The sequence below is a fragment of the Anolis carolinensis genome, unplaced genomic scaffold, assembly GCF_035594765.1.
Source record: "Anolis carolinensis isolate JA03-04 unplaced genomic scaffold, rAnoCar3.1.pri scaffold_15, whole genome shotgun sequence".
NCBI classification, from domain to species: Eukaryota; Metazoa; Chordata; class Lepidosauria; order Squamata; family Dactyloidae; genus Anolis; species Anolis carolinensis.
The window spans coordinates 10,615,775-10,638,094 of record NW_026943826.1 but is presented as its reverse complement, the minus strand read 5'-3'; the positions used below and the strand labels follow the sequence as shown (position 1 = coordinate 10,638,094).

At 40.6% G+C, this 22,320-nt stretch overlaps 1 protein-coding gene across 10 annotated transcripts in view; it reads right to left on the bottom strand.

Annotated features, from left to right (window-relative positions):
* Positions 1-22,320, bottom strand: part of plch2 (phospholipase C eta 2) — a 157,696-nt gene that overhangs the window by 60,165 nt on the left and 75,211 nt on the right. For 4 of the 10 annotated variants that reach the window (XM_062965884.1, XM_062965883.1, XM_062965885.1 and 1 more), the window contains one exon: positions 27-173. In XM_062965884.1, the coding sequence (XP_062821954.1) occupies positions 27-173 (147 nt within the window). Of the gene's footprint in view, positions 1-26; positions 174-6,009; positions 7,403-22,320 lie in introns of those variants that run through there. The other 6 variants (XR_010001384.1, XM_016998486.2, XM_016998487.2 and 3 more) reach the window with 6 other exon arrangements.

Below are 22,320 nucleotides of genomic sequence, written 5' to 3'. Positions count from 1 at the left end.
AATCCCCAGTCTCGAAGTCGACTTACTTTTGGCTTTCTCGTTCTTTCGCGAGGGTCTCCAGCGAATGCACGACTTGTGCTCGTCCAAGTAGTAGAAACGGACCAGACCTTTCGAACTGCCTCGGAGTTTGATCATTTGGGTCCCGGCTTGCATGGAGCTCATACATTTCTCCACTGCGGAAGAAAACATAGAAAACCAAGGATTTTTTTTAAGTGATCATTTTCAACATTCGAGATATTCAAGAGGAAACTTTTTCAAGAGAATACGATGCCAACTGGAAAAGCTGACGCCCACGCAACCCTCTCCGAGGAATCTGCAAAGACGGCGAGGTTATAATTCTCTTCACGTATTTGTAAAGCTCACACATACATATATTCTAACATTCAGTATCCATAGGTTCTGCATCTATGGATTCAAACATAGGGAAAAAATGTGCATCCTTCAGAGGGAATTAGGGGCAGAGAATTGGTGATGATGATTTATTTATTTACAGTATTTATAGTCCGCCCTTCTTACCCCGAAAGGGACTCAAGGCGGATCACAATACACATATACACGGGAAACATACAATGTTGTTTTTAGACATACAATACAGACAGACAGATAGATGGATGGATGGATAGAAGGATAGATGTATGGATAGATAAATAAATGGATGGATGGATAGATGGATAGCAAGATAGATAGATGATAGATAGATGGATGGATAACTTGATAGCAAGATAGAAAGATAGATAAATAGCAAGATAGCAAGATGGATGGATGGATGGATGGATAGATGAATAGATGGATAGTTTGATAGATAGATAGCAAGATGGATGGATGGATGGATAGATAGATGAATAGATGGATAGTTTGATAGATAGATAGCAAGATGGGTGGATGGATGGATGGATGGATGAATAGATGGATAGTTTGATAGATAGATAGCAAGATGGATGGATGGATGGATGGATGGATAGATGAATAGATGGATAGTTTGATAGATAGATAGATAGCAAGATAGATAGATAGATAGATAGATAGATAGATAGATAGATAGATAGATAGATAGATGGATGGATAGCAAGATAGATAGACAGACAGACAGACAGACAGACAGACAGACAGATAGATAGATAGACAGATGATAGATAGATGGATGGATACCTTGATAGCAAGATAGATAGATTTATTTATTTATTAGATATAGCAAGATGGATGGATGGATGGATGGATGAATAAATAGATGGATAGTTTGATAGCAAGATAGATAGATATAGATAGATAGATTGATAGATGGATGGATGGATGGATAGCTTGACAGCAAGATAGATAGATAGATAGATAGATAGATAGAGATAGCAATATAGCAAGATGGATGGATGGGTGGATAGATGAATAGATGGATAGTTTGATAGCAAGATAGATGGGTGGATGGGTGGATGGATGGATGGATAGCAAGATAGATAGATAGATAGATAGATAGATAGATAGATAGATAGATAGATAGATAGATAGATAGACAGATAGCAAGATGGATGGATGGATGGATGGATGGATAGATAGATAGATAGATAGATAGATAGATAGATAGATAGATAGATAGATAGATAGATAGATAGATAGATAGATAGATAGATGATAGCAAGATGGATGGATGGATGGATGGATAGATGGATAGATGGACAGATGGATAGATAGGTACAGGTAATTCAATATTTTCCAACTTCCAAAGTTTCCAGCTTCTGGATATTATGCTCGATTGCGGCCACCGGGGGAGCTGTCACTTCATCCACTATGACACCGAGTGCTTTTTGATCATAGTATTTCCTCTTTGCTCTTTGATCGCCGGCAGTTTTATGATGTCGTAAATTAACCTCCCCGCTTAAGCAGTCTCTGATTTATCTACTCACAGCTGCAGCTGTTTTCGAACCAATAATAATAATAATAATAATAATAATAATAATAATAATAATAATAATAATATCACACAGTCCTTAAACAGTTGGGAAGCGTTCGACTTGTGATTTTGTGATACGAAATCCAGCATATATATATATATATATATATATATATATATATATATATATATATCATTTGCTGTGTCATACTTTGTCTTTGTGTCAAGAAAAGAGCCTCCCGGGCAGATCTTAACTCTCACACAGGTACAGAGGGGGGATGCGGTCGCGAAGATAGACAGGGCCCGAACCGGTGGACAGTAAGCAAAGCTATTGACGGTTGGGTACTCAACGTGACCCGCCACCTTCCAGTCGGTAGTGACTAACCAGCCCAACCCTGATGATGATGACGGACAAGAAACGGTTAAATTGAGACACATTCACCTTGTCTCAATTTAATCGTTTCTTGATAAGGGTTATGGGCCCAGCACCCTTCCGTTGCGCCCCTCTGCTCGATGTGGACTTGTCGCTCTGTATTTCATCTGGAAGTATCTTTTTCTTATCAATCCACTTACAACCTATGACTTTTTGATTCTTAGGTCTGTCAACAACGTCAAACACTTGTTGCTGGATTGTGGAATCAAATTAATTGTTCTAAGTTCGAGAAATCTCACCATCATCTCCAGCACTTACTGATTAATGCAGTGCCGTCAGAAACCAAAACAACCAAAAAGACAGTCGGCTGTGATAAAGACATATCTTTCATATACATAAAAATTCGATAAGTAATAACAAATTACGAAACCAATTCGACACAATACAATTGCAAACGGTATTGAGACGGATGGTGGAAAATTGCTTTGCTCGAGGATCATCTTTAAGTTGAATCCTGAGGGAAAGCAATATCTTTCTGAAGAAATCTGGGTTATAAGTGGACGTTTGCTGGAATATAGGAAATATATACAGATATATATGCAAAAATGTCCCCTGTCGTTCTGCTTATTAGTTTATTCCAGGCAGGTAATCGTTTTTCTCAGCCTAAAATATATATATATATTTCTCTAACTTGTGGTCTTCATATAGCAATGGAGAGAAGGAGCGAGAGAGAGAGAAAGGCGGAAAACTAGAGAAGAACATAGAACAGAAACGTCAACAATGAATAACTGTCCGTCTTTCACTAGAAGAAGAATACAAGCTTTACAAAAGGCTGGCAGTGCCGGGCTCTATTCACCAAAGTTGTCATTCTAGAGATGTTCTCGACTCTAGTTACGAAAATGATATTTGGATATTTTCACTTGAGTGACACAAATCCTGGAAATGTTACTATCTTACAAATCACGTATTTGTAAATATATATATATATGAAATGTTTCCATGTACACCAAGAAATGTTTCGCCCACATCTATGGCACGCATCCTCAGAGGTTGTGAGGAATATATCTCCATGTTCCAGAAGTATTCTCTCCTGACGTTTCGCCCACATCTATGGCAGGCATCCTCAGAGGTTGTGAGGAATATATGTCCATGTTCCAGAAGTATTCTCTCCTGACGTTTCGCCCACATCTATGGCAGGCATCCTCAGAGGTTGTGAGGAATATATATCCATGTTCCAGAAGTATTCTCTCCTGACGTTTCGCCCACATCTATGGCAGGCATCCTCAGAGGTTGTGAGGAATATATGTCCATGTTCCAGAAGTATTCTCTCCTGACGTTTCGCCCACATCTATGGCAGGCATCCTCAGAGGTTGTGAGGAATATATATCCATGTTCCAGAAGTATTCTCTCCTGACATTTCGCCCACATCTATGGCAGGCATCCTCAGAGGTTGTGAGGTCCGTAGGTCCATTGACGTAGGGACTACGAATACACAACACTCACGGGCGCTTAACTCTGTGATGCTTTCATGACTGCGACATAGGATTCCAGCCGGCCTTCCCATATACATCTGCCTCACAACCTCTGCGAATGCCTGCCATAGATGTGGGCGAAATGACTGGAGAGAATGCTTCTGGAACATGGCCAGACAGGCCAGAAGCATTGTCCACATGCTTGTTTCCATAGTCTCCAGGTTGACATAGGGACTACGAATACACAACACTCACGGGCGCTTAACTCTGTCATACATTCATAACTGTGACACAGGATTCCAACCAACCTTCCCATATACATATACCTCACAACCTCTGCGGATGCCTGCCATAGATGTGGGCGAAACGACAGGAGAGAATGCTTCTGGAACATGGACATATATTCCTCACAACCTCTGAGGATGCCTGCCATAGATGTGGGTGAAACATCAGGAGAGAATGCTTCTGGAACATGGCCAGACATCCTGGAAAACTCACAGTATATATACATGTGTTTGTGTCTAGTCAGTGTTTCTATGTATGTATGTGGATATGTATCTGTGTATGTGGCAGCTTTCTCATTGGCCTCCACTTCCACACACCACTGCGACCGCCACGAATGACGGACCTGCACCAAACTTGGTACACAGAAACCTCATGACCCACTTTACATCCTGATGTGGTCTGGGGAAGGATGGATCACAGATGATGGAATCTGCAGTACTTTCAATTGCTTCGGCTCCCACATACCACTGTGACACCCACCAATGACAGAACTGGAATAACTCGGGCACCGCTGGGTCCCCAAGCTAGTATATAATATATATACATTTCTTTAAAAACTCCAAGCGATCAGGAAATAGAATAGCTTTATGGAGAAATGAATACTGAAGTGACATAGCTAGCAGCCAGATTGTTGTATGCTTCTTTCAGTTGTAGACAGAATCAGCCTACTGAGTGAAATCCATAGCTTGAGATGGGAAAACCTACAGATAATCTACATCCTCAAGTGTTCAAAACATGATATTACAATAACAAAGGTATAACTGCTTGTCTGGCATCAAGTACTGTATATACTCGAGTATAAGCCTAGTTTTTCAGCCCTTTTTTTAAGACTGAAAAAGCCCTCCTCGGCTTATACTGAGGGTCCTGGTTGGCTTATATTTGGGTCAGATTATACTCGAGAATATATGGAACGTTTATTATTTTTCTCTATTATTATTGGTATTATTACATTTATTATTTTTCTCTATTATTGTTGCTACTATTACATTGATTTTACTCTATTTTTATTATTATTATTATTAATACATTTATTATTTCACTCTGATCTTATTATTATTATTATTATTGCATTTATTATTTTACTCTATTTATTATTACGTGTATTATTTCCCTGTATTTATTATTATTATTATTATTATTATTATTATTATTATTATTATTATTACATGTATTATTTTACTCTATTATTATTAAAAGGATACATAAGCACATTGACATTGAAGAAGATGAGAATAATGATTTGATCAGAGTTGGACAGTCTTATCTTAAATTTGAGCTTTATGTAACTACAGTAGAGTCTCACTTATCCAACACTCGCTTATCCAATGTTCTGGATTATCCAACGCATTTTTGTAGTCAATGTTTTTGATATATCGTGATATTTTGGTGCTAAATTCGTAAACACAGTAATTACTACATAGCACTACTGCGTATTGAACTACTTTTTCTCTCAAATTTGTTGTATAACATGTTTTGGTGCTTAATTTGTAAAATCATAACCTAATTGGCTTTTCCTTAATCTCTCCTTATTATCCAACATATTCGCTTATCCAACGTTCTGCCGGCCCGTTTACGTTGGATAAGCGAGACTCTACTGTATTCAAAAACCTTTAACTCACGGATGCCTCAATTAATGTAATTTTATTGGTATCTATTTTTATTTCTGAAATTTACCACCCTCGGCTTATACTGGAATCAATGTTTTCCCAGTTTTTTTGTGGTAAAATTAGGTCCCTGGGCTTATATTCGGGTCGGCTTATACTCGAGTATATACTACACGAGTGGAGAAACATTACAATTGCTGCAAAGTGTGATGCTTATAATCCCTAGCAATGAACAAGTAGGAGAACCAAGAAGCTAGGGATTATCTGGAAATTCATGACACTTTGTACTCCTTTCCAGAACCGCAGATCAAGCTGTTGCTAAATACTACTTAAACCCCCAAAGCTGTCAAAACATTATATTGTCTCGTACGGAAGTAAGCTTTGCCTCCTTACCTATCTGGCCCATTTTCCACCTGGGAGTGGCTATAATACTCCCGCCAATCCAGAAAAACTCTTCGGCCAGGCGAGCCACCGAAAACTTATTCCGGACCAAAGGCGAGCGGGAGCGTTCCATGTTGGGCGCCAAAATGAGCGTCCGGGCTCGACGAGTTAAATTTTGAACTCACTTCCTGGAGGCCATGGTGAAGCAAGGACACGATCCCGTCAGGAACAAAGCACCACGGCAGTATCCATGAACCAAGAAGGCAATTTCACTCCTTTTCGTGAGAACGAAACATTGAGTCCACGATGATTTTCGAGCTGATTCGGAACCGCCGCCAACTTCGGGATCTCGGATCCCACTGTTCTTCTATACGGTCGGAAACGACATCCTGGGACGGTTTTGTTGCAAATCCAAATCATGAGAACTTTAACTGAAGATCATTTAGAAAATAATAACAACAACAATAATAATGAAGCACCATTACTCTCCAGTCAGGCAAAATGGCAACTGGGAAGGCCTCTGATCCATGCTATTTCCTTCCCATGACCCGTCACCATCGTGTCCGGCGGTCCATTTCTCCAAGCCACGGCTTTTCCTTCTCCATACCACGGTGAGATTATCTCGTATATATGGGAATAGGAAAGCAATTGCAATACGAGTGGATTTCTTATGTATATTGACGAACTTTGGAGGGTAACACACTCCGAGATCTCAACACAGGAGGCAGCGAATGCCGCTTCAGATCCATCGGTGTGACTCGATATACTCTTTCGAATGCCACTTCGGATCCTCCAGTGTGATTCGATATACTCTTTCAACCATCACCACATCCAGAAAGGCATCTTTGAACCCAGCTCAGGCATCAACAAACCTCAATGGCATCTTTCGAGGAGGAAAGCTCTGAATACAGCGAGCCGAGGAAACGAAGAAACTATTTGCAGCCCAGCGACATCCGACACATGTTTGCTCGAAACCCTAAATCCGGCGTATCTGCTAATCCGAAGGCCGCGGCTTCTGCCTTATCCCGTCAAGGGATTTAAAGATGCATCTGTGTCTGTGTGAGTGTGCATGCGCACATGAAGGCGGGTGTGTGTTGCAGCCACAAAAAAAGGAAAACAGAAAGAACAAGAGTCTGAAATTGTGCCAAACGGGACCGGACAAGTGTCATTGTCCCACGGAGAAAATGACAGCGTGCAAAGTTCTAAACTTTCCAAATGTAACTTGCTTGTTCGACGTCCATAAATGCACTACGAGAACATATATATATAATAGTTATGTGCACAGTATTCGTTTCATCTGTTTCATTCGTCTATTCATTCAGTTTTGTCCATGAAATGAACGATGCCATTCTCCCCACTTGCCCTTTTCCAAAAGATTTCACAACACAACACTCAAAAAACATTGGAATCCTAGCTGTTCTGTTTTTCCTCCACCAAAGGCATCCCAGTGTTTCTTACAGCTATTATTTTGAATACAGTATTATAATATAGTATTTTGAATGACTTAATGAATTGTTTATTGGACCAGCCATAGGCCATGAACTCAAATAATATACAACCTCAGTGTTTCTTACTTTGCATCAGGGCCGGCTCAAGGTAATTTTCAAGTGTAGCCGAACAGAATTTTGGTGGCCCACCCCCAACCAATCACTGAAAAATAAACGTGTTGGATAAGCAAAAAAATTTGGATAATAAGGAGGGATTAAGGAAAAGCCTAAATAAAGAACAACACTCTGAAAACAGGGGAAATCCAGACAGGAAACAATCAGGGACAGTGAACACCTCCCAACAAAGGATTCCCCCAGGCAGGAAGCAGCCAGGCTTTGAAGCTGCAAGGCCATTCAATGCTAACCAAGCTGGCCAATTGCAGCAAACAGGCAAGAGTTCTTTCTCCCACCCTGGAGATAAATAAACCCCACTTGCCTAGCTTCCAACAGACCTCACAACCTCTGAGGATGCCTGCCACAGATGTGGGTGAAACGTCAGGAGAGAATGCACCCAGAAAACTCACAGCAACCCAATGATTCCAGCCATGAAAGCCTGCCTTTGACAATATACAGAAATAATAAAACTCTGGACTGCAATCCTTCGCCTGCCTTTTAAGTGTCCTACTCTGAAGCTTTTAAAAATTTATCCAAATGGAAGCCCAGGATATATCATTCTAAGTGCATTACGACAGGGCGGTTTATTTCCCTCCTCCCGGCCAATTAATATTTATCTCGTCTTCGTAAGAGGCTGATTGCTCCTCAAATTAACGGGGACGAAAAGCACACGTGATCGGCATTACAAAACCTGCCCAATATGGTGTATGGAGGAAAGTATCAGTCTTTACTGTGGGCTGTGGTGCAGCTGGTTAGTAGCCAGCTGCCATAAATCACTACTGACCGAGAAGTCATGAGTTCAAATCCAGCCCGGGTTGGATTAAGCTCCCAACCATTAATAGCCCAGCTTGTTGTTGATCTATGCAACTCGAAAGACAGTTGCGTCTGTCAAGTAGGAAATTTAGGTACCGCTTTATGCGGGGAGGCTAATTTAACTAATTTACGGCACCATAACAAAATTCCAGCAGCATGTGGAAGAGTGAGGAAATACTCCATCAAGGACTCGGTGTCACAATTGGATGGTGAAGCGGCAGGAATCAAGCATACCATGATCTGGAAGCTGGAAAATGTTAAATTGCCTCTGTGCCTGTCTATATATGTCGTATGTCTAATGGTATTGAATGTTTGCCATCTATAAGTGTATTGTGATCCGCCCTGAGTCCCCTTCGAGGTGAGAAAGAAGGGCGGAATATAAATACTGTAAATAAACAAATAAATACCAGGACTGCCATCTGTTGATGAGTTACGAAGGTGGAGGCATTACTTTTCATTCAACCCTCGTATACCCACACACACTGAAGAGGCTTTCTCATTCAGATATAGCTGTTACATGGCTCTTGCAGATATCATCAGCCTCTCCAATTGCATTTCGTCACCCTGAGCTGCTGTCAAGTCTGACTTCGAACTTTGCATTTCAGAAATTACCATGAGACATTTAATTCAACCTCGCCATTCTCTCCCTTTTGCTGAGCCCAGCGCCGAGAAACTAATTTCCCAGAACAGCCCCAAATCTGTCATTGCTGGAGATGGTATGTCAGTCTTCCACGAAGCTCATGAGATCTGTCTCGGGAACGGCTGGGTCTTGCTAAAGTGGACTTGTATTCTTTCAGCCTTATCTTTTCTTTCTCTTTTCTCTATTTTTCTAAACTTTCCTACAAATATTGTTCCCACTCTTCCGATGTATAAGTAGAATGAAAACCTTTAATAAAAATTATTTCCAAAAAAAAATGCTTCTCAGGTCGGATGCACGAATGCTATGCTCCAGCAAGACTATGTGCATATTGTAAACTACTTCAATAAAGATAAAAGCCGCTGGTTTCAGCTGACAGCCAGGAAGTATGAATTCATTTCTGTGCGACTGAGCAGATCGCCAGAATGCCAGAGAAGGAGGTAAGTTGAGAAAAATTATTATATTAAAAAAAACTTCTCATGCGGCGATTGATCAGGTCAGATGCACGAATGCTATGCTCCGGCAAGACTATGTAAATATTGTAAACTACTTCAATAAAGATAAAAGCCGCTGGTTTCAGCTGACAGCTGGGAAGTCTGAATTCATTTCTGTGCGACTGAGCAGATAGCCAGATCGCCAGAGAAGGAGGTAAATTGAGAAAAATTATTATTATTTTTTAAAAAAAGAATGTTTCTCATGCGGCGATCGATCAGATCGGATGCACGAATGCTATGCTCCGGCAAGACTATGTACATATTGCAAACTACTTCAATAAAGATAAAAGTCGCTGGTTTCAGCTGACAGCTGGGAAGTGTGAATTCATTTTTGTGCGACTGAGCAGATAGCCAGATAGCCACCTTGAGTCCCTGCGGGTGAGAAAGGTGGAGTAAAAATGTTGTAAATATATAAAATCACCAGAGAAGGAGGTAAATTGAGACGGAAAATGAATGAGTCTCAATTTAACCATTTCTTGACATTTCTCAACCTGTGGGTCGGGACCTCTGGGGGAGGTCATGAGGGGGTGTTGGAGGGGTCACCAAAGACCATCAAAAACACATATTCCTGATGGTCTTGGGAACCCCTTTGGCAGGGAAGGCTGATGATCTCAACACTCCATCCCAGGAAAAGGAGGTTTTACTTCTTGACCTACTTGGTCGGCAGCAATATAGGCTAATTCCCTCTAATCGCTAGCAATTTAGTGGGTAGCGGGAGTTCTGGTCTGGCGTGCAAGGAAACTTTGGTAAGACGAAAAGGATAGCAAACAAAAGCTCGAGAAGGGCAGGATAAAGGACTGATAAAGTTATGAAACTCCCCTGCTAATAATAACAGGAATAACAAGGACAACAATAGTGACAATAACAGCAATAACAACAATAATGCGTTACCCGCCTCTCCTCGCGGCTCAAGGCAGGGTACAATATAAATAGGTTAAATATACATAACAACTGACACAAATATTAATAAAATACAAGTCAAGATTCACTATTTAGGGTTGTGCGCGGAACCGTCTTCCTTTGTTACATCCTCCCTAAAGCGGGCACCTGCCTGCAGCTGAGCGCCTCCTCTAGAGTAAGAAATGAGTAAGAAGCCTCCTTAAAGCGGGCACCTGCCTGCAGCTGAGCGCCTCTAGAGTAAGAAACGAGTAAGAAGCCTCCTTAAAGCGGGCACCTACCTGCAGCTGAGCGCCTCTAGCGTAAGAAACGAGTAAGAAGCCTCCTTAAAGCGGGCACCTACCTGCAGCTGAGCGCCTCTAGAGTAAGAAACGAGTAAGAAGCCTCCTTAAAGTGGGCACCTCCCTGCAGCTGAGCGCCTCCTCTAGAATAGGAAACGAGTAAGAAGCCTCCTTAAAGCGGGCACCTGCCTGCAGCTGAGCGCCTGTAGAGTAAGAAACGAGTAAGAAGTCTCCTTAAAGTGGGCACCTGCCTGCAGCCAAGCGCCTCTCCTCTAGAGCAAGAAACGAGTAAGAAGCTTCCTTAAAGTGTGCACCTGCCTGCAGCTGAGCGCCTCTCCTCTAGAGCAGAGTAGAGCATAAATTCCTGAAATGGGCTGATAGAAAACGGATCTTTTGACACTCCGGAGCGAAAACAATTTCAGGACACGAAATGGGTCAAGCTTTACCCGGATTGCACAACCCTATTCGCTATTACTAATTTAAGAAGACCTTACTGTTTAGGTAGACTTTGATTTTAACATGGAGCAGAAGATGACTCTTGTAAGGGTGTTGATTCTACCAGTAACAGCACAGTATCATGTTTTGAATGTGTTTTCAACAACAGTAACAACAACAACAAAATTGCCCCCAAATGGCGCTTACAGATGTCTTCTCCACAGAAATCGATTCCTGGATGACTCCCAAGCGCTTCTTTCTTTCAGCAGAAGATTTCGAGGAATTATTTTGTTGCTGTTGTTGTCGTCGTATCATGGAGAGTCTGGGATCTTTGCCATTCACTTTCCGTCACCCGCCAGAGAAGTCCTAGTAAATCCAGATCTCCCTTCTGCTTGTTTTCGGAGGCTCCGGATGGCACCCCACCCTTATTTAAATCTGCTCTGAGCTGGATTGTCTGTGGACACTTTCTCTAGGTCTCATACATTCGAATTTGGTACCCTAAAAAACGTGGTTATATTATATTATGGAATTCACAGATGTTACAAAACTTGCGGTGTACATCTTAGTAACATCGAAGTTCGGCTCTTTGGCACACATACTTACGCGATGCCGGCTTCTCTGAACAGCAGTGCCATATGGATGGCTACCCTAAGCTCTCTAATAAATCTGCTCAAGGTTTAAGTCACCCGTCTTCCCAGTCGGGATTGGGAGATGCCTTGTTTACGGCTTTCATTGCCTTCCCCTGCTTTTACCCCTGTCTGGGGTCTGATAATGTCAAACTATGGCTTGCTTAGTAGTGAATTGTACATAGATAGAGGTATATATATTAGTGATGTCCACAGCATTTGTTTCGATCGTCTATTCGTTTAGTATCGTCCATCCGAAGGCACGAAACAAAAGATGCCATTTTCGGACGAAACAGAGGGTGACACGAAAACAAACATTGCATGGTTACTGTGCTTGCTTTCGTTTTGGGACACGTAACAATAAGCAGGTAATAATAATAATAATAATAATAATAATAATAATAATAATAATAATAAGGTACTGACAGAGGGCTGCTTCCCCATGACAGCTGATGTGTACCAATAGATGTTAATAATAATAGTATTAATAATAATAATAATAATAATAATAAATCCAGCATATCTATCTTGTTTGCTGTGTCATAATAAAATAATAATAATAATAATAATAATAATAATAATAATAATAATAATAATAATAAAATAATAAGGTTGACTGCCATAGATGTGGGTGAAACATCAGGAGAGAATACTTCGGGAACATGGCCACACAGCTCAGAAAACACACAACAACCCTGTGATTCCAGCCATGAAAGCCTTCGACAACACAATATTAATATTTATAACAATAGTTACTCTGGGACCCTAAGCTGAGTCTGAGAGAGGAGTGCCTCCCCATGACTTCAGGTGTGTGCCAATGGGTGTTAATAATAATATTAATATTAATAACAATAGTTACTTTGGGACCCCAAGCTGAGTCTGAGAGAGGAGTGCTTCCCTGTGACATCGGATGTTAATAATAATATTAATATTAATAACAATAGTTTCTCTGGGGACCCTAAGGTGAGTCTGTGAGAGGAGTGTCTCCCCAAACATCTGATGTTAATAATAATATTAATAACAATAGTTTCTCTGCGGACCCTAAGCTGAGTCTGAGAGAGGAGTGCTTCCCCATGACATCGGATGTTAATAATAATATTAATATTAATAACAATAGTTTCTCTGGGGACCCTAAGGTGAGTCTGTGAGAGGAGTGCCTCCCCAAACATCTGATGTTAATAATAATATTAATAACAATTGTTTCTCTGCGGACCCTAAGCTGAGTCTGAGACAGGAGTGCTTCCCCATGATATCTGATGTTAACAATAATATTAATATTAATAACGATAGTTACTCTGGGACCCTAAGCTGAGTCTGAGAGAGGAGTGCTTCCCCAAACATCTGATGTTAATAATAATATTAATAACAATTGTTTCTCTGCGGACCCTAAGCTGAGTCTGAGACAGGAGTGCTTCCCCATGATATCTGATGTTAACAATAATATTAATATTAATAACGATAGTTACTCTGGGACCCTAAGCTGAGTCTGAGAGAGGAGTGCTTCCCCATGACATCTGATGTTAATAATAATAATATTAATAACAATAGTTACTCTGGGACCCTAAGCTGAGTCTGAGAGAGGAGTGCCTCTCCATGACATCTGATGTTAATAATAATATTAATATTAATAACAATAGTTACTCTGGGACCCTAAGCTGAGTCTGAGAGAGGAGTGCTTCCCCATGACATCTGATGTTAACAATAATATTAATATTAATAACAATAGTTACTCTGGGACCCTAAGCTGAGTCTGAGAGAGGAGTGCCTCTCCATGACATCTGATGTTAATAATAATAATAATATTAATAACAATAGTTTCTCTGGGGACCCTAAGCTGAGTCTGAGAGAGGAGTGCCTCTCCATGACATCTGATGTTAATAATAATAATAATATTAATAACAATAGTTTCTCTGGGGACCCTAAGCTGAGTCTGAGAGAGGAGTGCCTCTCCATGACATCTGATGTGTGCCAATGGGACCCTAAGTTGGGTCATTGTGAGGATAACAAAGAGCAGGGAAATTTGCCCATCCTCACAATGAGCCAATCGTCTATTTATGGCATTGCTTGATGTTGGTCTTCAAGCAAGAAACCTGCATATGGGGATCAGCATTTACTGCTGAGAGAGCAGTACACGGGGATAATCAGGCTAGGGATGGCTGAATCTGTCAGGCTCAATTCCACTCAAGTTTTAATTTCCACAGTTAAATCCACTCCATTTCTGCACCGGATAATGACTACCACCAGCCCCCATCACAATATATGCATCTTTTAATTTATGGTGTCTTTTTTTTAGAAGTACAAAATAAATAAACAAAATCTGGCTAAAGTCTAAAATCAAGATTAAGAACAACGCTAAGAAAAACGGGGTCATTCCAGAACGGAAACAATCAGGGCCAGCTAACACCTCCCAACAAAGGATTCCCACAGGCTAGGCTTTGATGCTGCAAAATAAATAAACAAAATCTGGCTACCGGTATTTAAAAAAAAACTCTAAAATCAGGACAGTAAATAAAGAATAACGCTCAGAAAACAGGATAATTCCAGACAGGAAACAATCAGGGCCAGCTAACACCTCCCAACAAAGGATTCCCCCAGGCTAGGCTTTGATGCTGCAAAATAAATAAACAAAATCTGGCTACCAGTATTTTTAAAAGTCTAAAATCAAGATTAAGAACAACGCTAAGAAAAACGGGGTAATTCCAGGTCGGAAACAATCAGGGCCAGCTAACACCTCCCAATGAAGGATTCCCCCAGGCTAGGCTTTGATGCTGCAAAATAAATAAACAAAATCTGGCTACCAGTATTTTTAAAAAGCTCTAAAATCAGGATAGTAAATGAACAACAATGCTCAGGAAACCGGGGAGTTCTAGACAGGAAACAATCAGGGCCAGCTAACACCTCCCAACAAAGGATTCCCCCAGGCTAGGCTGTGATGCTGCAAAGCCATTCGATGCTAATCAAGCTGACCAATTGCAGCAAACAGGCAAGAGTTCTTTCTCCCACCTTGGAGATATATAAACCCCACTCGGCTAGTTTCCAACAGACCTCACAACCTCTGAGCATGCCTGCCATAGATGTGGGAGAAACGTCAGGAGAGAATGCTTCTGGAACATGGCCGTACAGTTCGGAAAACTCACAGTGATTCCGGCCACGAAAGCCTTCAACAACACACACAAAAAAAATATCTATGAGTGGTCTTTGCTGCGAGTTTTCCGGGCTGTGTGGTCACGTTCGAGAAGCATGCTCTCCTGACATTTCGCCCACCCACATGTATGTCTCCATGTTACATACCATGACAAGTATGGCAGACCTTTCCCTTTATCCACAGTCATCAAATTGTTTCCCGCAACACTCATTAGCGGGGATTCGGAATATCCATATCCGCGGCGAGGCTGACATGGTCTAACGGGATTTCAATTCCGACGGGAATTGTTAATGAAACCTTTTGAATGCAAAAAGAGCCGCCCGTTTGCATTAATCCAATTAATTAACTGACAGCTTTAAGGAACCCCCTGAAGACTTGAGCTCCTTGAAGGACAGCTGAGCATTTCCTGCTCCGGGCAAAGGCCTTCTCTGGCTGTTTGGAGATAATGAGGTGCCGTCATCGACACCGAGCTCAATTGCTGTCCAATTTTCCGACTCCCACCAAGTACGAGGGTTGAATGAAAAGTAATGCCTCCGCCTTCGTAACTCCTGGTATGCGGCACGTACTGGCTTCTTCTACAGTTCCATTTGGCGGGAAGCCTTAGCATTGAATGGTTGTGTTGTTAAAGAGCGAAGTATGCCTGGAGCTATAAATCTTAGCGAAAGAGACATGGAGGTGACATCTTTCCCCAGGGGATTGCTTCTTGCCCTCCTTTAGGGAAACTGGAACTCCCAAGGACCAAAACACGGTAGATAACTCCAAACTGGTTTTATTGTTCACAAAAGGTTATCCCAATAAGCTGGAAGTTTCAAAGGGGTAAAGGAAAGTATACATTACAGTCTCTGGTTGTCTTAAGTCCGAGGAGCTTTGCAGCTGAGAAGCTTTTTCAGGTCCCTCTTTCTCAATGGCTGTGAATGCCGGAGCAATCCTCAGCCTCAGTCCAAATGGCCTATGTTTGAAGACACAGTCTTGCTCTGGTGCCAAAGAACTGATCTGAAGGCGCTTGAGACATGTGGGTCACATGATTGCTCAGAAGATCTGTGCACGATGGGGACTGTGAGATGTCGGTTGCGGAAACCAAATGTCAACTTCTTCCGTGACGGCTTCAGAAAACGTGTTCATCGTTAGCAGAAATGTATCCCATTGTCTGGTGATGATGTGGCAAGTGAATAGCGGTAGTTAAAGAGCAAATTCTAAGGATTATTTCTGCCTTTGATTTATTAAAATATTGAGAGAAGTGTGAGACGTTGGTTGCGGAAACCGAGTGTCGACTTCTTCCGCGACGGTTTCATAAAACTTGTTCATTGTTGGCAGAAATGTATCCAATGGTCTGGTGATGATGTAGAAAGTGAATAGTGATAGTTAAAGAGCAAATTCTAAGGATTATTTCTGCCTTTGATTTATTAAAATATTGAGAGAACCGTGAGACGCTGGTTGCGGAAACCGAGTGTCGACTTCTTCCATGACAGTTTCAGAAAACTTGTTCATCGTTGGCAGAAATGTACCCAATTGTCCAGTGACGATGTGGAAAGTGAATAGTGGTAGTTAAAGAGCAAATTCCGAGGATTATTTCTGCGTTTGATTTATTAAAAGATTCCCATCCAAACCCAAGACTGGACTATGCATTTACCGCAAACTCGTAGTTGGTGGGAGTCTGAAAATCGGACTATGCATTTACCACAAACTCGTAGTTGGTGGGAGTCTGAAAATTGGACTATGCATTTACCACAAACTCGTAGTTGGTGGGAGTCTGAAAATTGGACTATGCATTTACCGCGAACTCGTTGTTGGTGAGAGTCTGAAAATTGGACTACGCATTTACCGCAAACTCGTAGTTGGTAGGAGTCTGAAAATTGGAGTATGCGTTTACCGCAAACTTGTCGTTGGTGGGAGTCTGAAAATTGGACTATGCATTCACCGTAAACTCGTAGTTGGTGGGAGTCTGAAAATTGGACTATGTATTTACCACAAACTCGTAGTTGGTGGGAGTCTGAAAATTGGACTATGCATTTACCGCAAACTCGTAGTTGGTGGGAGTTTGAAAATTGGACTATGCATTTACCGCAAACTCGTAGTTGGTGGGAGTCTGAAAATTGTACTACGCATTTACCGCAAACTCGTAGTTGGTAGGAGTCTGAAAATTGGAGTATGCGTTTACCGCAAACTTGTCGTTGGTGGGAGTCTGAAAATTGGACTATGCATTTACCGTAAACTCGTAGTTGGTGGGAGTCTGAAAATTGGACTATGCATTTACCGCAAACTCGTAGTTGGTGGGAGTTTGAAAATTGGACTATGCATTTACCGCAAACTCGTAGTTGGCGAGAGTCTGAAAACTAGACAATGCGTTTACCGCAAACACGTAGTTGGTAGGAGTCTGAAAATTAGACTATGCATTTACCGCAAACTCGTAGTTGGTGGGAGTCTGAAAATTGGACTATGCCTTTACCGCAAACTCGTAGTTGGTGGGAGTCTGAAAATTGGACTATGCATTTACCACAAACTCATAGTTGGTGGGAGTCTGAAAATCGGACTATGCATTTACCGCAAACTCGTCGTTGGTGGGAGTCTGAAAATTGGACTATGCATTTATCGCAAACTCGTAGTTGGTGGGAGTCTGAAAATTGGACTATGCATTTACCACAAACTCATAGTTGGTGGGAGTCTGAAAATCGGACTATGCATTTATCGCAAACTCGTAGTTGGTGGGAGTCTGAAAATTGGACTATGCATTTACCGCAAACTCGTCGTTGGTGGGAGTCTGAAAATTGGACTATGCGTTTATCGCAAACTCGTAGTTGGTGGGAGTCTGAAAATTGGACTATGCGTTTACCGCAACGGATAACACAAAAGTCTCAATTCTTAATGGCGAGGACGGGAAGATTTGCTTGCTCTGCGTATCTAATATAAATCAGCTAATTTAAGATTTGCAAATTGCCGATATATGCATGTGCTAATGTGCCTCCCGCTCCATATACAACAAAATTAACCCGATTAACACTCATTCTCCCTTCTAAACATCTCTAAGAGCCGGAGGGAATTATATACATGAGAATTCCCAAAAGAACCCTCTCGTAAAATTAACATTTGCGGAGATAGTGCTCTTAAAGGGACATAAAGCCCTGCTCGAGTCCCTGCAGGGAACGGGATATTAATTTAATCGATGTAATTAATATTTTAATATTTTCCATAATTTACCTCCCGCTCGGTAGCGTTATATCTCTGGGTGGCTTTCAGAATCTCCAAACCTAAATTATCTTCTTTTTTTTTGTATGTGTATCCATGGGAACAAAGCGAGGGCAGACTGTAAGCAGCTGGGTCTCGGGGAAAAAAAATATATCGGGGATCTTCAATAGATATCGCTGGTTACGGAATTATTATTATTATTATTATTATTTACATCACTAATCAAAAAGTCTAAAGGGGAATTATTATTATTATTATTATTTTATTTACATTATTATTATTATTATTTACATCACTAAACAGAAAGTCTAAGGGGGAATTATTATTATTATTATTATTATTATTTTATTTACATTATTATTATTATTATTTTATTTACATTATTATTATTATTCTTTACATCACTAAACAGAAAGTCTAAGGGGGAATTATTATTATTATTATTATTATTATTATTATTATTTTATTTACATTATTATTATTATTTTATTTACATTATTATTATTATTATTAGCATCACTAATCAGAAAGTCTAAGGGGGAATTATTATTATTATTATTATTATTATTATTATTATTATTATCATTTACATCACTAAACAGAAAGTCTAAGGGGGAATTATTATTATTATTATTATTATTATTATTATTATTATTATTATTTACATCACTAAACAGAAAGTCTAAGGGGGAATTATTATTATTATTTTATTATTTACATTATTATTATTTTATTTACATTATTATTAATATTTACATCACTAAACAGAAAGTCTAAGGGGGAATTATTATTATTATTATTATTATTATTTACATCACTAAACAGAAAGTCTAAGGGAGAATTATTATTATTTTATTATTTACATTATTATTATTATTATTATTTTATTTACATTATTATTATTATTATTATCATTTACATCACTAAACAGAAAGTCTAAGGGGGAATTATTATTATTATTATTATTATTATTATTTATATCACTAAACAGAAAGTCTAAGGGGGAATTATTATTATTGTTATTATTGTTATTATTTACATCACTAAACAGAAAGTCTAAGGGGGAATTATTATTATTATTATTATTATTATTATTTACATCACTAAACAGAAAGCGGGGTGAGCTCCCGTCGGTAACCCCAGCTGTTCGAAAACATGGAAATGTGAGTAGATGAATAGGTACCGCTGATCTGCTGAACTTGCTGACCCAAAGGTCGCAGGTTTGAATCCGGGGAGTGGTGTGAGCTCCCACTGTTAGCCCCAGCTTGCGCCAACCCAGCACCTCGAAAACATGTAAATGTGAGTAGATCAATAGGTACCGCTTGCTACATGACTTTGGAGGTGTCTTACAGAATTATTATTATTATTATTTTACATCACTAGACAGAAAGTCTAGAGGTAGTGCAGAACTTGCAGTTCGGATCCGCGGAGCAGGGTGAGCTCCCGTCGTTAGCCCCAGCTTGCGCCAACCCAGGAGTCAACCCAACTCCCCATATCTCTACCACTATTGTAACGCCAGCTGTTTCCTACTTAATAATTCACCAGCATAGGAGAAAGTGCGGCTTGGAGAGTTTGCAAACATTACAATAAAATTTAATGAAACCAACAGAGTAGTAGTAAAGAGAGCGAGAACAATCAACCTAATGGCTAGAAAATAAGAATTTGTCCAATGGATTCACGTCAAGGCAGAAAGACTGAAACCATCCAAAGTGGTCAATGGCTTTCTAGCCCACGTCAGAATTACTACATAATTATGAGGGTTGAATGAAAAGTAATGCCTCCGCCTTCGTTATTTGGGTTACTTTGTTACTTGGCACAACCAGAATCATTATCTCCTGACGTTTCGCCCAGGAGGGTGCCTGCCATAGAAGTGGGCGAAACGCCAGGAGAGAATGCTTCTAGAACATAACCATACAGCTCAGAAGACTCCAAATTCCACTTTCTTTCGAACTCAAAGACACACATTCTTGATCGAAATGTTCTCACTTGTGTTTACTATATACTTCCCATTCCCCTTAATATATGGCATGTCCGATCAATGAAAAAAAGTTTCAATTCTCGTTTCTAAAGTAGGGGGCGCTGGCGCTTCGATATAGAAAGTATTTCCGATTTTTTCACCCAAAAATTTCGGATATTTCCAAAAATTCGTAATGATTCTAAATGTTTCTAAAATGGCGGATGCGCATGCGCAATCGCTACACACCGGCATTGTATGACAATCTTCCATGTGGACGCAGAGGACGTTAGCCCCCACCTTTGTGTCCATTGTGGAAGCTTCTGATTGGCCGGGGAGTGGCAGCCATGTTAGGCTGCGCTAAGTTCCCATTCAAGGTAGGTTGCAGAAACAAAAAAAAATTTAAAAATATTTTTTAAAATATATTTTAAATAAATTTTTGGGGGGGGGATTAACGAAACATTAAGAGACAATTAGAGAATGGGCCAACAAAGGTTCGAATTACATTGCTGGTTGCGCTGTGAGACAATGTCTCGGAATGCGTATCAAAAAGCGAGAACAATCTGAAATAATTCCGATATACGATTCAAAACGATTTTTTGGACATGTCTAATATATATATATATTGCCTCATATGGAGAGCTAAAGAAAAGAGGCACAAACCGGGTCAGCTTTTTATCTGACACCCTTGATAAATGCATGCAATTCGAAGGAAAGAATCAAAAAGCAAACGTTATTTTGCTCCCTTGGCTCAGGCCCAACATAGCTGTTGGCATTGCAACAGCAGTCAAGCCGCCTTAAATTATGGATGGCCCTCGATTTCCGTTCCTTTTAGCCATGCAGCGCGAGGATAGCTTTGCGGGAAGTAAAAAAGTGCGACTTCGGAGTCAGTTTCTGTAATATTTCAGCCTCCTTTTCCTCCTTTCTTTGCCAGTTGTTTTACCTTTCTCAGGTCAGACAGGTTCATCACTGTAAGCATCACAGCCAGCAGATCTTTGCGAGTGTTTAATTCAGGGCGAGACATGCAGTTAATACAGATGGATCTGGACCAAACTTGACACGCTTAACCCCCATGATGCACTTTACATCCTGGTGCCGTTTACGGGATGATGGATCATGGATGATGGGATTTGTAGTACTTTCAATCACTACAAATCCCACAGGCCACTCCGAAGCCCACCAGTGACGGAACTGGACCTAACTTGGCACACAGAACCCCCATGAACCCCTTTCCATCCTGGGGCAGATTGGGGGGAAATGGACAATTAGCTTCACTCACTTCTTGCTCTGGGAGTTGTAGTTCACCCTTAAACAGACAGCACTGAACCCAGCCGACTTCGGATCTGGACCAAACTTGGCACACTGCTTCATCATGCCCAACTGAGCATACAGGATGTGTTTCGGGGTGATTGTCCTTTGGCTCTGGGAGTTGTAGTTCACCCTTATATAGACAGCACTGAACCCAGCCGACTTCGGATCTGGACCAAACTTGGTACACAGGTTTCTCAAAAGACCCGGGCATAATATAATATAATCACGTAAAATAATATAATAAGGTAATATAATATAATAATGCACAATAATATAAAAGAATGTAATGATGTCAAATCTGTACACATAGTAAAAGTGAAAAATGTGAAACTTGTCATGGATAATGGGACTTGCAGTAACTTCATTGATCCCCACCAAGAATGGACTCGGACCAAACTTGGCACAGAGAAGCCCCAGGACCAATTGAACAGGGGTTGGTGGGAATGGACCTTGATTTTGGGAGTTATAGTTCACCTAAATCCAGTGAAACTGTGACCCTCACTGACAATGGACTGAGACCAAACTTGGCACAAAGAAGCCCCATGACCAACCGAACATACTGTAGTGGTTAGTGGGAATGGACCTTGATTTTGGGAGTTATAGTTCACCTACATCCAGTGAAACTGTGACCCTCACCGGCAATGGACTGGGACTGGTCTGCCACTTTTGGGCTCTCGCTTGTGGAGGTGTTCCTGCGAGTATCTCTGTAGGTCCAATTCTATCCTTGGTGGAGTTCAAGGGGTTCTTTGATTGTAGGTGAACTATAAATCCCAGCAAATACAACTCCCAAATGTCAAGGTCTATTTTCCCCAAATTCCACCAGTGTTCACATTTGGGACAAGTTTGGTGCAGATCCATCATTGTTTGGAATCTGGATGTAGGTGAACTACAACTCCCAAACTCAAGATCAATGCCCATCAAACATTTCCAGTATTTTCTCTTTGTC